Source organism: Rattus norvegicus, chromosome 7 (genome assembly GCF_021556685.1).
Source record: "Rattus norvegicus strain SHRSP/BbbUtx chromosome 7, alternate assembly SHRSP_T2T, whole genome shotgun sequence".
In the NCBI taxonomy this organism is placed as follows: Eukaryota; Metazoa; Chordata; class Mammalia; order Rodentia; family Muridae; genus Rattus; species Rattus norvegicus.
Genome location: NC_141540.1, coordinates 12,637,448 through 12,652,350, shown reverse-complemented (window position 1 = coordinate 12,652,350; position 14,903 = coordinate 12,637,448). Strand labels below are relative to the sequence as shown.

Sequence of the window (14,903 nt, the reverse complement as noted above, 5' to 3'; positions counted from 1 at the left end):
ACAGGGCACTAGGTAGTTTCAGATGGCAGTCATGTGCTAAAACAGAGGAGCAACTATCAGGGAGATTAGGGCCATTAAAGAGAAGGCACCTGCTCTTCTTTGATAGATTAGGTTCTGTAAGATCACTGCACTGCCCAGCTAAGCGTTTAACTGTGGAAGGAAAAGGACAGGTGATTCATAGTCCCAGAGAGCAGCTTCATATAGGATCTGCTGCTGCTCTGTTCCAGTAGAGCCAGGTCCACCCACAGATAGAATCCACGGTAATCCATTATTTGTTGAAAGAAGAAAGATGAAAGATTTAAAGGTTATGGATTTTCCCTCTATGCTTCTAGTTCAACAGTGTTGCAGACATCTGTTTAGCAGAGTTCCATTTCCAGAGAGGAGGCTCTGAGAGTTCATTAAATGAAGCCTTGAAGATGAAACTTCATTATCATTTTGAGATTACAAGGTGTTAAGATATCCATGCTTTGAGACATTTGTCATTTGACAGCTTCATGTAGGAAGTGGAAGTAGCCAAAGAGAGGCATGCAAAAAGTCGCAGTGAGAAAGAGTCATCTAAAAACTTTGAAGCCCCAGGTGTCTAGCACAGAACTGCAGGATTTGGTGTTTTCCTAGCAGGGGTATCAGGCTTGCTTTGATCTGATCTGTCCTTATTTCTTTAGAGTAAAAGTGTGTATTCTGTGTCATCGTGTGTTGGGTAGAAGATATAAATTAGTGTTTTGAATTTACAAGATGTCACAGTAAAGAGATTGTTTTGAGTGTCAGAAGAAACTTTGAACATTCAAATAGTGTTGGAACTGTGATATAATCTGGGGAATTTGTAGTTAGACTAAATGCATTTTGCATCATGGGTTGACTGTGATCCTATTATGACCTATATGAAAATGTGGTAGGTTGAATGAAAGACCTCCAGTGTAGGATGATGTATTTGAACATTTGTGTCTGGTTTGTGCTTTTCACTGAGGTGCTTATGGAACCTTTAAGAAGAGGAGCCTTCTGGAGGAAGTTAGTCTCTGCGGAAGGGCATTGAGTGTTTATACCCTCACCACACTTCCTTTTCATTGTGTGGTTGAAATTGAGCAGCCTTGTTTCTTCTCATGCAGCCACACCATCTCCATCATTACTGACTCTATCCCTAAATGATGTGGGATAAAATAGAACAAATTGCTTGTCCATGCCAGGCCATTTTACCAGCCTGATGTTTTGATGTTTATATTTTTGGCAGATGGATATTTGGATATTTAGGCTTTTGTACATGTGAAACATTTGATTCTGTTCTTACATTTACTCACATCTTGAGTTTTGATCTTTGGCAGAGGGTATCACTTTTACAGCAGGATAGCATGCATTCAAGGCATTAATCTTCAGTCTTCTGCATCATTGTGTCTTAATTAGGGTTTCTAAAAACCATGACCAAAAAACAAGGGTTTTTTTGTTGTTGTTATTGTTGTTAATTTTTTTGTTTGTTTATCATTTTTGTTTTTTTGTTTGTTTACACTTCCTATCAGTGTTCATTTCTGGAGGATGTGAATACAGGAACTCAAACTGTACAGGAATCTAAGGGCAGGAGGTTATGCAGAAGCCAGAGGGGTTCTGGTTACCGGCTGCTTCCACTGGCTTGCTCAGCCTTTGTTATAGAAATTAGGACCGCCAGTTCCTGGATGGCACCTTCATCAATGAAGCTGGGCTCTCTCTCAATTACTAATTGAGAAAATGTCCTATAGCAGGATCTCATGGAGGCATTTCCTCAACTGAGGCTCCATTCTCTATGATGACTGTAGCTGTATCAAGTTGCCACAAAACCAGCCAACTGACCCCTTGTCAACTTGACACACAAACATATCACTATTAAAATACAACCCTTCCTTACTTATTCATCCTTAAGAACTTAAATTTAAAACATAAATAACATTAAAAAGTCTCACAATCTTATATGTCATGGCTGGTTGATATTCATGGGAGACCTGCCCTTTTCTGAAGAGAAGCAGAGGAGGAATGAGTAAGGTGGGGGAAAAGGGGAGGTGTGTGGAAGGACTGGAAAGAGGGGAGGAGGGGAAAATGTGGTTAGTAGATCAATCTACTTACACATTTTTACAAATTTAAACACATTAAAATTTCAGTCTCTTTAAAATATCCAATTTCTCTAAAAATACAAAATTTCTTAAATTCAGTCTTTCAGATTTCCTGTGGAAATCAAAATTAAATGAAATACCTTCTTCAACGAGGAAGAACCAGGGCAGTCACTATCTGTACCACATAAAACTCTAACAGCATAAACAAGTCAATATCAAATTATTTGAGACTCACTCATGATCATCTGTGTCACTTCTCCAGCTTACTCCTCCACACAGCTTGCCCTTTAGCTCCAGCTGGCTCCACTCTACTGTAGTGGAGGTCATCCCATGGTACTGTTATTGCCAAAACTACTGGAGTCTTCTGCTCAACTGAGCTTCACTTTCACCAGTAGTGTCTCATAGGCTCTCTTCATGGTGCCAAACCTCAAAATCTTTGCTTGACCCTTCTATCCTGGGTCTTCAACTGCCCATTTCTTTACTAATGACCTCTCCTGGCCTCTCAAAGTGCCAAGCCTCAGCTGCTCTCCATGACCCTCCCATGCTTTCAAAACCAGTACCATCTGAGTGACTCTTACACTACCAAGCTTGGCTGTCAGGACAAGATACAACCTTGGCTAGTTCTGGAACATAGCTTCTGTGTGCTGACCCTGAGGAAACATTTCCTAGAAGACTCCACCTCAGTAATGCTGGTATCTCTTTAATCACCACTGATTTCTTGGCTCTACCTATCCAGCGTCAAGTTTCCCAGTAACACAGAAGTTTCACTTTGGAAGCAAACCAGTAAGCAGCACCCCTCTGTGGTCTCTGTGTTATATCCTTCCTCCAGGGTGCTTGTTGATCATGACTGATTTTTCAGCCCCAGCTAAATTGAAGAGTTTTGGATTAATGGCGTTGGCAGAGAAGATTTCAAGAACAGCCCACTATTAGCTCTGTCATGTGGTTATAAGTGATCACACTTATGCAGATTTATAATGAAAACAAGCAGTAAGAAATACAAAATGTATAGTTTGAGGAGAAAAGGAGAACCAGGGAGTGTAATGGAGCTAAGTCCATGTGCAAAGAGATAAAAGTTTAAAGAAAGCCTGATGCTAAATGGAATAAACAGAGTGGTGACCTCTGTCAGCCATCCAACCAACCAAAGTCCCAGCTTGTGGAAAGGAATTAAAGAAAAACTTACAGAACTGAAGGAAACCTTCAGCAACAGAAGGCTAGTGCAAATGTAATTGAAGGAGACGACAAAGTTTCGTCCCTAGGAATCAACAGACCCTGGTAGCTTTGGCCACATCTTTTTGGCTTTAGAGTCAAGGATACATGTGGTGGAATCTCCCTCCCCAGTAAGGAAGGCTACTGAGACCTGGTCTATGTCAGAGGTGTCTGTGTTGGTAGGCTTATGTCAACTTGACACACAAACTAGAGTCCTTCCAAAAGAGGAATCCTCAATGGAGAACCTGCCTCCATGCCATCCAGCTGTAGTGATTAATGGGGGAAGGCCCAGCTCATTGTGGGTGATGCCGTCCTGGGCTTGGTGGTCCTGGACTCCATAAGAAAGCAGGCTGAACAAGCCATGGGAGAAAGCCAATAAACAGCACACTCCATGGTTTCTGCATCTAGGCATCTGGGATTGGGATGATTATAGGTGTCTGACAGGCAGATTGCTGTTTTTTTCTTTCTTTTTGAATGGGTGTTTTGTTTCTTGGTTTCTGTTTTCTCTGTGTATTTTCAGGAATTGTAATGGGTATGTGTTGCTTGGTAGAAAATTCTCTTTGGACCTTTTGTTTTGTCCACCTAGGGTTCCAGGTAAAACGCATTGCTGGATATTGGGAGCTGACATTAGAAATGGGGGTGGCTAGATGTTTGAAGCAGTTCACAAGAGATAGGAGAGCAGATTTCAGTCAAGGTCTGCTTCCTTTGTCTCCTTGGAATGGGGGAAAATAGTGAGAAGAGGTCACTCTATATCAGTGGGAATGAGACTGGTGGGTTGGATCTAGAGGAGAGGGAAAGATGTACAGATAGCTTCCTTGCTCCCTGGCAGGAATGGTCTGTCACTTAGCATGGAGTGACTTCTGGAGTTGGGGCCTGAAATAAAGCAACAAGTGTGGAAAGGGTGGTTAGAAAGGGAAGGTCTGGGGGATTCCCAGGAGATGTGGTCTGAGGGGGAAGGATGGCTATGGCTGTTGTTTTGTTGTAGAAATAGGGATGCAACTCAAGGATTGGGTTTGGAGGAGAGGAGGGAGTGGCAAAATCTTTAGCTGGTTCCCCAGCCTGTTTACTGGAGTGTTCACAGTGAACGCCTGCTGATGCTGGAGGTTGGGATGTGTTGGGGGGAAAGAAGGTTGGAAGTGATCTTTGTGATCCACTGGGATGAGGTCAGAGAGGAAAAGGAGACCACTGCAGGGTTTCTGCTACAAAGTTGCAGATGAGTCTCTGGAGACTGGATCTGGAGAACTGGATAAATGTGGATCACTATCAACATACTTTTGGGAAGAAGACATAGTCACAGTCTGAACATAGTAGAACAAACCGTCAACCGTATAAATATCTCAGTGTCCAGTTATCTTGGACTCATGATCTTCTCCACCTCTGCTGTCTGCAGTCCATACAACTTGTCTTCTACACTCCAATTGCCTCCACTCTACTGTAGCTGTTCTTGGTGGTCATTTCATTTTAGTGCCATCTCCAATATGTTCAGACCTCTTGCTGCAATTGGGCTTCTTGTTTACCAGTAACCTCTATGATGGTCTGTATGTGATTGGCCCAGGGAGTAGCACTATAGAAGGTGTGGCCCTGTTGGAGTAGGTGTGGCCTTGTTGGAGTAGGTATGTCACTGTGTATGTGGGGCTTTAAGACCCTCATCCTAGCTGCCTCAGAGTGAGTATTTGTATGAAGATGTACACCTCTCAGCTACTCCTGCACCATGCCTGCCTGGATGCCATGTTTCCACCCTGATGATAATGGATTGAACCTCTGAACCTGTAAGCCAGCTTCAATTAGGTGTTATTCTTTGTAAGACTTGCCTTGGTCATGGTGTCTGTTCACAGCAGTAAAAGCCAATAAGACAGAAGTTGGTACCAGGGATTGGGGTATTGCCGTGATAGACCTGACCATGCTTTTATTTGGAAGAATGTGGATTTTGGGACTTTGGATTTGGAAAGCTGTGGAATGCTTTAAATGGGGCTTAATGGGCTATCCTAGTAGGAATATGGAGGAATTTGTTACTTAGAATGATTTGAAATGTGTGGACCTGGCCCAAGAGGTTTCAGATGAGGATTTCAATATGTGGCCTAGAAGCTGGTTTTGTGATATTTTTGGTGAAGAACATGACTGCCCTTGTCTGAAGAGTCTGTCTGAGGCTAAGGTAAAGAGACTCAGATTATTTGTATTGACAAAGGAAGTCTCAGAAACACCCATCATAGGCTTTGTTCTCTGGTTAAGTCTCATGAAGAGTGTTTTGAACAAGCATAGCAAGCTGAGGAAGGAAAAATACAAAATAAAGGTTTAAGAATTAAAGCATACCAGGAAGGGAAATGGAACTGAATACTGTGTTCACAGATATTAAATTGAATTAAGGGAGTGAGGCTTGGGGGCAAGATCCTACCCAACTAAATTCAGATCCAGGCATGATGATACACAGCTCTAATCCCAGGAGATAAAGTCAAGCAGATCTCTGAGTTCCAGGCCCGCATGGCACTGACCAAGTTCTAGGTAAAGAAAATTTAAGTCCAGGCATGGTGGTATACACTTTTAATCCCAGGAGACAGGCATGCAGATCTCTGAGTTCAAGGTCAATCTACAGAACAAGATCCAGGACAGCCAAGCTTAAGCAGTGAAGGAGTTGGAAAATAGAAAGCTGCTGATAATGTAAAAGAACAAGGGGGTCATGTTCCAGCTCCTGCAAGAAGCAGAATTCTGTAGCTTTGGCCATGTGGCTCTGGTTTTAGAGTCAAGAATAGATGGGACTATAAAGGCAATTGATGCGGGTTAGCTGGAGCTAAGAAATTAGTGGTGAGTAAGAAGAGACCAGCATCACTGAGGTGAAATCTAGGAAGTGTTTTTTGAGAGCGAAGAAGCTATGATCCAGAGATAGCCAAGGTTGTAACTTGTGCTGCAGCTGGACTTGGTAATGTGTAAGAGTTACCAGGGTGGTACTGGTTTTGAAGGCATGAAGGGGTCGTGAAGCTGAGACTTGACACTGAGAGAGGCCATGGATGTCCCTTGGCAAAGGTGCAGCCTCGGCTGCAGTTGATGGCCCAAGACTGAAGGGGTCATGCAAAGAGTTTGAGGCTTGGCACCAAAAAGAGAGCCTGTGAGAGGGTATTGGTGAAACCTAGTTGCAGTGGAAGATCCCAGTATATTGTAGATGCCAGTACCATGAAATTATATCCAAGAAGAGCAGTGGAGTGGATCAACCTGAGCTTAGAGTGCTACCGAGGGCAGAGCTGGAGGAGCCCAGAAGATCATTTGTGGATCCCAAACATTGAAGATGCCTGAGGTGTGGGCTATCTACTGAGGAAAGTGGCTAACAGGGAGTGGAAGCAGCCCAGGAGAAAGAAGTTTGTTGCACTGAACAAAGATGAAAAAGGAGATGGAGATCTGAAGACCACTTTGACATCAGAATTGGAGATGGAGAGTTTGGAGTCTGTCCAGCTGGTTTCCTGTCTTGCTTAGGGTATTACAGTTAAGTGATTGAATGAATCTCAGAAAATACTTTGAACTTTGGACTTTTAACACTATTGAGATTGCCAAACATTATGAGGACTTTTGAAGTTGGACTAATGGTATTTTGTATTATGCTATGTTTAGGTATGGCCCCCATAAACTCATATGTTTGAACAAGCCCATGGGGGCCAGGAAATAGCACTATTAAAAGGTATGGCCCTGTTAGAGTAGGTGTGTCAAAGTGGGTGTGGGCTTTAAGACCTTCATCTTAGCTGCCTGGAAGCCAGTGTTCTGCTAGCACCCTTCAGATGAAGATGTAGACCTCTCAGCTCCCCCTGCACCATGTCTGGCTGGATGCTGCTATGCTCCTGGCTTGACGATAGTGGACTGAACCTCTGATCCTGTAAGCCAGCTCTGATTAAATGTTGTTCTTATAAGAGTTGCCTTGGCTATAGTTCACAGCAGTACAACCCTAACGAAGATAGCCTCTCCTAGGCTTTCTTCATGGTGCTGAGCTATAAATCTGTCCATGATCCTGGCCTGCAGCTGCTACTAAAGCTGTTCCTTCACCAATGGCCTCTCACAGTGCCAAGCTTCAATTGCTCTATATGACCCTTTTACATCTTCAAAACCAGTATGGGTGAGTCTTATACTACCAAGCTTGACTGCTAATAAAAGATATAATCTTGGCCACCTCTGGAATGCAGCTTCTGTATATTGACTCTGAGAAAACCCTGACCAGAAGATTTCACTTCAGGGATGCTGATCTGTTCTTAAACCATTACAAATTTTTAACTGCAGCTAACCATTGTCAATTGTCCTAGTAAGACAAAGGTTATACTTTAGTGGTTCTGGTCTCTTGTTAATCAGAGTTGATTCTTTGGTTCTATGTGACCAGATATCATAGATTCAGCACACAGAAAGGCCTGGTAGAGTCTTTACTGTCCTCTGAAACTTCACAAGCCAGGTTTCCATCCTCTGTAATGTTCTCAATAGTCTTTATCTTCTAAGATTCTACACAACAGCTCCCTGAACTTTCAACACTCAGTGGCCCAAAGTTCCAAAGTCCTTCCACGGTCTTCCCACAAACAACGTGATTATATCTGTAAAAGTATCTCCCCACTATCCTGGTACCAACCTGTCTGGTTAGGATTTCTACTGCTGGGACGAAGCACAATAACTAAGAAGGAAGTTGAGGTGGAAAGGATTTTATACTGGCTTATACTTCATATCACTGTGCATCAAAGGAAGTCAGGATAGGAAGTAAAATGGCTAGAAGCTGGAGGTATGAGATGAGGAAGAGGCCATGGAAGAGATAACTTACCTGTTGGCTTGCTCAGTCTGCTTTCTTATAGAATCTAGGACAACCAGCCCAAGGATGGCATCACCTGCACTGGGCTGGACACTTCATCATCAATCACTAATTAAGAAAATACTGTACAGTTTTGTCCACAGCCTCATCTCCTGTAGGTGTATTCTTAGTTGTGCTTCTTTCTTCTCCAATTACTGTATCTTGTGTCAAGTTGACGTACAACTATCCAGCACACATGGGTTACAGATGCATAACATTCTCCTTACCTTTGTTTATGTTTAAAGTTTTTTTTTTATTTTAAACATATGTGCACGAATCTTTTGAACACACACACACACACACACATACACACACACACACACACACACACACACACACACACACACAAGAACATTGTATTTGTTTGTGTGTTGGGACTTGATCCACATTCTCTGCCAAAACAACACATAATCTTAACTGTTGCTTTCTTCCTGTATCTAGTTTTTTGATCAGCATTTTCTTTGTTAATGTTTTTGAGAACTTTCTCAACCAGTAATTTATTGAAAATACATTCTTTTGTTGTAGGAATATCATAGTAGCCTTACAGTGTAAACTGGGGCATTCCAGTTTTCTGGAACTAGAGTCATTATAGGGTCTTCTTAGATCTAACACAACTCAAACACCGAGTTGATACAGAAAAGAAAAATGTAATCTAACTGCTTTTGATCAGGGACACAAAACAGACTCGGGAGCTAACCTGTGACCTCAAGCCAAAATGTTACAGAGCCTTTAAGCCTAAAAATTACAAACATCTGCATCAAGTTACAGTTACATTTTTCACCCATCAGAATTTAGGGCTAGTGGACTTCCTTAGGAAAATGTATTTGTGGTAAATTTATCGTGTTCTTATTGGTTGTGCAACTTGTCTACTACTCACATTTCAACTTGACAACAAGGATGTCAGTTACCCAGGTACATGTCTCTGCCAAGCAGGATGTCAGTTACCCAGGGAGGTCTTGGGAACTTTATTTGACCCCTATTTAAAATGAAGTTTGCCCAAAATGTCTTCAGTTCCATTCCTTCTTACAGGATGAATATTTAACTCTTTGGAGAAATTTTGAGTGAGCCCTTGAGTGCTTTCTATCCTTTTTCATTTGTTTGTTTGAAACAGGGTTTCATTTTGTACAGGTTTTCTGTCCTGGAAATATCTACATAGACAAGGCTGGCCTTGAAATCACAGATATTTACCTGTCTCTGCCTCTTAAAGTACGGGATTAAAGGTGTGAGCCAACATGCCCTGCTTGTCCAATCTTACTTGAAGTTAGTAATTTTGATACAGTTTTGTTGATGTATAAGCAAAAGTGTTGGCTCTGTTTGCATGTCTTTCTGTATATTGGTTAATAGTCATTTGTATTGCAATGCCACATGCTTTTTCTAGGTTCAGAAAAGAGAGACAGGAATTTTTTTTTTGGTTCCTTTTAAAATGACTTGGTGATTGCATTTGAAATTCTGTGACATGAAATAAATGTGTGGAGCACACCGAATTATGTAAATATAATCAAAATAAAGTGTACGCTACAATGCAGTAAGTCTCACCATTTTTATTATGTACATATATGGGAAATTTTAGGATGCAGTCACCTATGAGGATGTGTATGTGAGTTTTACTCAGGAAGAGTGGGCTTTGCTGAATCCTTCCCAGAAGAATCTCTACAAAGATGTGATGATGCAAACCTGCAGGAACCTCATTGCTATAGGTAAGAATGTTAATTTTTTTCCTTCACCTGTTAGACAAGGGGACAAGTGTTTATTGGTTATTGGTACACTACTTTGATCTCAATTATGAAAGTGGAAGAATGTGGTGAATAAATCAGGTATGATTCTCAGGTTCGACAAAGATAGTAACTTAAATTTTGCATAATTTTTAATAATATAGCAGACATTTTCTGGTACTATATATTAGGCTACAAATGGAACAATCAGAATATTGAAGAACATTGTCAAAGTTTTGGCAATGTTCTCCCCTTCCTCCATTCCTCCTCTTTTTCTTTTCAGAAAAGGGGAGCCCTTCCATGATATTATTGAGTCTTGGCATATCAAGTTGCAGTAAGACTAGGTCCATCTTCTTTTATCGAGTCTAGATGAAATAGCCCTGTGGGGGAAAAGATTCCCAAGGGCAGGCAACAGCGTCAGAGACAGCCCTGTTCCAGCTGTTAGATGTCCCACATAAAGACTAAGCTACACAACTATTACAATATGTCCACCAATCATGTGATTGCTCTGATTGGTGGTTCAGTCTCTGTGAGCTTGTTGGCCCAAGTTAGGTGATTCTACAGGTATTCTTGTCATGTCCTTTACCCCTCTGGCTCCTACAGTCCTTCCTGCCCCTAGTCACAGACCCAAAGGTTGGTGGGGTGTCCTTTATGTATATGTTCAGGAATGATATAGTCCGGTCTTGAAGTAGATCTACTTCAAATTTTCTGAAAAACCACCAAATTGATTTCCAAGGTGGTTTTTATCCTCATCAGCAAAGTGTGTTCCCCTTACTCCACATCCTAACCACCATGAGCTGCTGCTTAAATTTTTGATCTTAGCCATTCTGGTAGTTGTAAGATAGAATCTCAGAGTCATTTTGATTTGCATTTCCCTGGTGACTAATGATGTCGAACATTTCTTTAAGCCACTTCTCTGCCATTAGAGATTCTTCTGTTTAGCATTCTGTGTTTAGATCTATACCTCATTTTTTAATAGGGTTATTTGATGTTTAATTTCTTGAGTATTTATTTTTAATATCAGCCCTCTGCCAAATGTGGGGTTGGTGAAGATATTTTCCATTCTGTAGGATTCTGTTTTGTCCTTGTGATGGTGTCCCTTGCCTTACTGAAGCTTTTCAGTTTTATGAGGTCTCCGTTATTAATTGTTGATCTTAGCGTCTGAGTTATTGGAGCTCTGTTAAGGATGTTTTCTCCTTTGCCAATAAGTTCAGTGCTATCCCCTACTTTCTTTTCTATCAAGTTTAGTGTGTCTGGATTCATATTGAGGTCTTTGATCTACTTTGACTTGAATTTTGTGCAGGGTAATAGCTGTGGATCTATTCACCTTCTTCTATATTCAGATATCCAATTAGACCAGCACCATTTGTTGAAAATGCTTTATTTTTCCCCTTGTATAATTTTAGTTTCTTTGTCAAAAATCAAGTGTCCATAGGTGTGTAGATTTATGTTTGAGACTTTGATTCAATTCAATTTATCAAGTTGTTTGTTTTTATGCTAATATCATAAGGTTTTTATTGCTATTACTCTGTAAAACAGCTCGAAATCAGGGATGGTGATACTTCTAAAAGTTCTTTTATTGTATAGGATCATTTTAAATATCCTGGGTTTTCTGCTTTTTCATATGAGGTTTAGCATTTTTTTTTCAAGATCTGTAAAGAATTATGTTGGACTTTGCTGGGAGTTGCATCAAATCTTCAAATTGTCCTTGTTAAGATGACCATTTTTACATGTTAATCTTATTAATCCATGAGCATGGGGGATTTTCTTCTGATGCATTTTATGTGCATGTTGATACATACATATTTCTGAAGAAATTTTAGTGTGCCCTGAAGCTTTAAGGAAATGAAAGACTGTAAATAAGCACACTTTTTTATTAAATTTTCACAGTACTATATACCTCAGTGTCAGGTAGCTGATCAGTTTTTGCAAGGCATTCCTCTAACAAAGAAGACAATAGAACAAAGCCTTACCAGACGTTAGCATTTTAATCTGAGCCCTGTGAGAGCCATGTTGTAGAACTGTCCATCCATTTAGTTTTATACCATTCAAGTATAAAAGGTATACACATTGATTAGGGGAATCAGCATCTATCGAAGGCCTTTTATAAGCAAATAGTCTATATTAATTCTAGTGTTCCTATGTATTTGTAGTGACTTATGCTAGTGTAGTGAGAGGAGCAGTTTATGAGACACAAGAGGGTTGCTGTGGTGGAAGAACCTGAATCCTTATACCACATCTCTGAGATATAAAAGGTTAGATTATGTGAATTCAGTGTGAAAACCTTTTATTTGTTATTCTTATTTAATAGGGATATCATCTGCCACTCAGGAAACAAGCCATTTGTGCACAAGGACTATGGAAAGATGCAGTTTACCTCTCTTTCGCCAACAACAGTTAGAGGATATATGAATAGACTTCATGAATATGACATGAATTTACAAGCACTTGGTGTTCCAACTACAGTGGGAATGAATCAACAGACTTACAATGGAGAAAAGTCTTATGAGTACCAGGAATATGGGAATTCTTTTGTTTATCCGGGTTCACTTTGCATATGTAGTGTGAATCACACTGTAAGAAAATGTTATGAATGCACTCAGTGTGGTAAAGCGCTGACTTCTCTTCAAAGACATGAAAAAACTCATCTTGGAAGAGAAATTGATAAATGTGAGCCATGTACTAAAGGCTTTAACCATCACACATATTTTCAAGCACACAAAAGAACCAGTAATGAAGAGGATACCTATGAATATAATCTATGTGATAAAGCCTTTAGATCTGATTCTTCCTTACACCAAAGACCTCATTTGGAAGTAGCACCCTATAAATATTATCAGTATGAAAAAGACTTTGCACATCACAGTTGTCTTCAAGAACATAGAACTCATACTGGAGAGAAACCCTATGAATGTAGACAGTGTGGTAAAGCCTTTGCATGGCGAAATGAACTTCAAGTACATGAAAGAATTCATACTGGAGAGAAACCCTATGCATGTAATCAATGTGGTAAAGCCTTTACACATTACACAAGTCTTCGCAAACATGAAAAAATTCATACTGGAGAGAAACCCTATGAATGTAGTCAGTGTGGTAAAGCCTTTACACGTCGGAGTAATCTTCAAACACATGAAAGAACTCACACTGGAGAGAAACCTTTTTTATGCAATCAGTGTGGTATAGCCTTTGAAAGGCGCCGTCATCTTCAAATTCATGAAATAATTCATACTGGAGAGAAACCCTATACGTGTAATCAATGTGGTAAAGCCTTTACACATTACAAAAGTCTTCGCATGCATGAAAAAATTCATACTGGAGAGAAACCTATGAATGTAGTCAGTGTGGTAAAGCCTTTGCATGTCAAAATGAACTTCAAGTACATGAAAGAATTCATACTGGAGAGAAACCCTATGAATGTAATGAATGTGGTAAAACCTTTACACGTTTCACAAGTTTTCACAATCATAAAAAAATTCATACTGGAGAGAAACCCTATGCATGTAAGCAATGTGGTAAAGCCTTTTCATTTCGCTGTAATCTTAAAATACATGAAGCCTCTCATAAAGGAGAGAAGCCCCATGAATGTAATCAATGCGGTAAAGTCTTTGCACATATTGTTTATCTTCAAAGGCATGAAAGAAGTCATGGAGACAAACCATATGAATGTAATCAATGTGGTAAAGGCTTTACACATTTTGGACATCTTAAAAATCATCTGAAAAATCATACTGGAGAGAAACCATATGAATGTAATCAATGTGGTAAGGCCTTTACATATCGAAATAATCTTCAAAAACATGAAAGAACTCACACTGGAGAGAAACACTATGTATGTAATCAGTGTGGTAAAGACTTTGTAAGTCAAAGTAATTCAGAAACATGAAAGAAGGCATACTGGAGAAGTAACCAATGGATGTAATTGATGCAGTAAAACTTTGTTACATCAGTGTAAACCCTACTAATATAATCAATGTGATCGATTATATAAGCCTTTGCATGTTACACTCTTCTTCAAAGGAATGAATCCCTACTGAAGAGAAACACCACAGGTCTAGTAAATGCAGTAAAGCCGTGCATACCAAGCACATTTTCCCCCCACTGAGTCATCTTCCTGGTACTCATGTTAGTATAATCATTTTATCATTAAGGTATTGTTTTGTTTTCAAATTGTATATACATTTTCATCTAAGAATAGAGGTATACCAAACAATTTGACTAATAAAACCTATTTGAAAATGAAAATATTTATACTGCCATCCTTTTGTGTGGGTTATGATAGTTTATTGATGAATAAGTGCATAAGTACCTTTTCTTTTTAATTTAGCTGTAAGCATCAGATTTTTTAAAGATTTATTTATTTAATGTATGTGAATACACTGTTGATCCCTTCAGACACACCTGAAGAGGGTACTGTATCCCTTACAGATGGTTTTGAGCCACCATGTGGTTGCTGGGAATAGAACTCAGGACCTCTGGAAGAGCAGTCAGTTCTCTTAGCCATCTCTCCAGCCCCATAAGTACTTCTTAACACTTTGTCAAAATTGCAAATAAATCTCATAGAATTGTTGCAGTGGTTAAAAGTGACTGCTTCTAAGAAGTGCAGGCCAACAGGAACCGGACGTAGATCTCTCCTGAGAGACACAGCCAGAATACAGCAAATACATAGGTGAATACCATCATTAAACCACTGAACTGAGATGGGACCCCCATTGAAGGAATCTTAGAAAGGACTGAAAGAGCTTGAAGGGGCTTAAGACCCCCTAAGAACAACAATGCCAACCAACCAGAGCTTCCAGGACTAAGCCACTACCCAAAGAGTATACATGGACTGACCCTGGGCTCCAACCTCATAGGTAGCAATGAACAGCCTAGTAAGAGCACCAGTGGAAGGGGAAGCCCTTGGTCCTGCTAAGACTGAACCCCCAGTGAATGTGATTGTTGGGGGGAGGGCGGTAATGGGGGAAGGATGGGAGGATCACACCCATAGAGAAGGGGAGGGGGAGGAGTTAGGGGGATGTTGGCCCAGAAACCGGGAAAGGGAATAACAATTGAAATGTAAATAAGAAATACCCAAGTTAATAAAGATGAAAAAAATCAAAAAAACAAAAA

The 14,903-nt window shown here is 40.2% G+C and overlaps 1 protein-coding gene across 1 annotated transcript; it reads left to right on the top strand.

Annotated features, from left to right (window-relative positions):
• The first annotated feature begins 1,755 nt into the window (after positions 1-1,755).
• On the top strand, positions 1,756-14,036 carry Znf431l-ps10 (zinc finger protein 431 like, pseudogene 10). Its single transcript, XM_087559580.1, has 2 exons — positions 1,756-9,779; positions 12,106-14,036. The coding sequence occupies exon 2, from the start codon at positions 12,161-12,163 to the stop codon at positions 13,511-13,513; it is 1,353 nt and encodes a 450-aa protein (XP_087415706.1). The 5' UTR covers positions 1,756-9,779; positions 12,106-12,160; the 3' UTR covers positions 13,514-14,036.
• Positions 14,037-14,903: the final 867 nt, after the last annotated feature.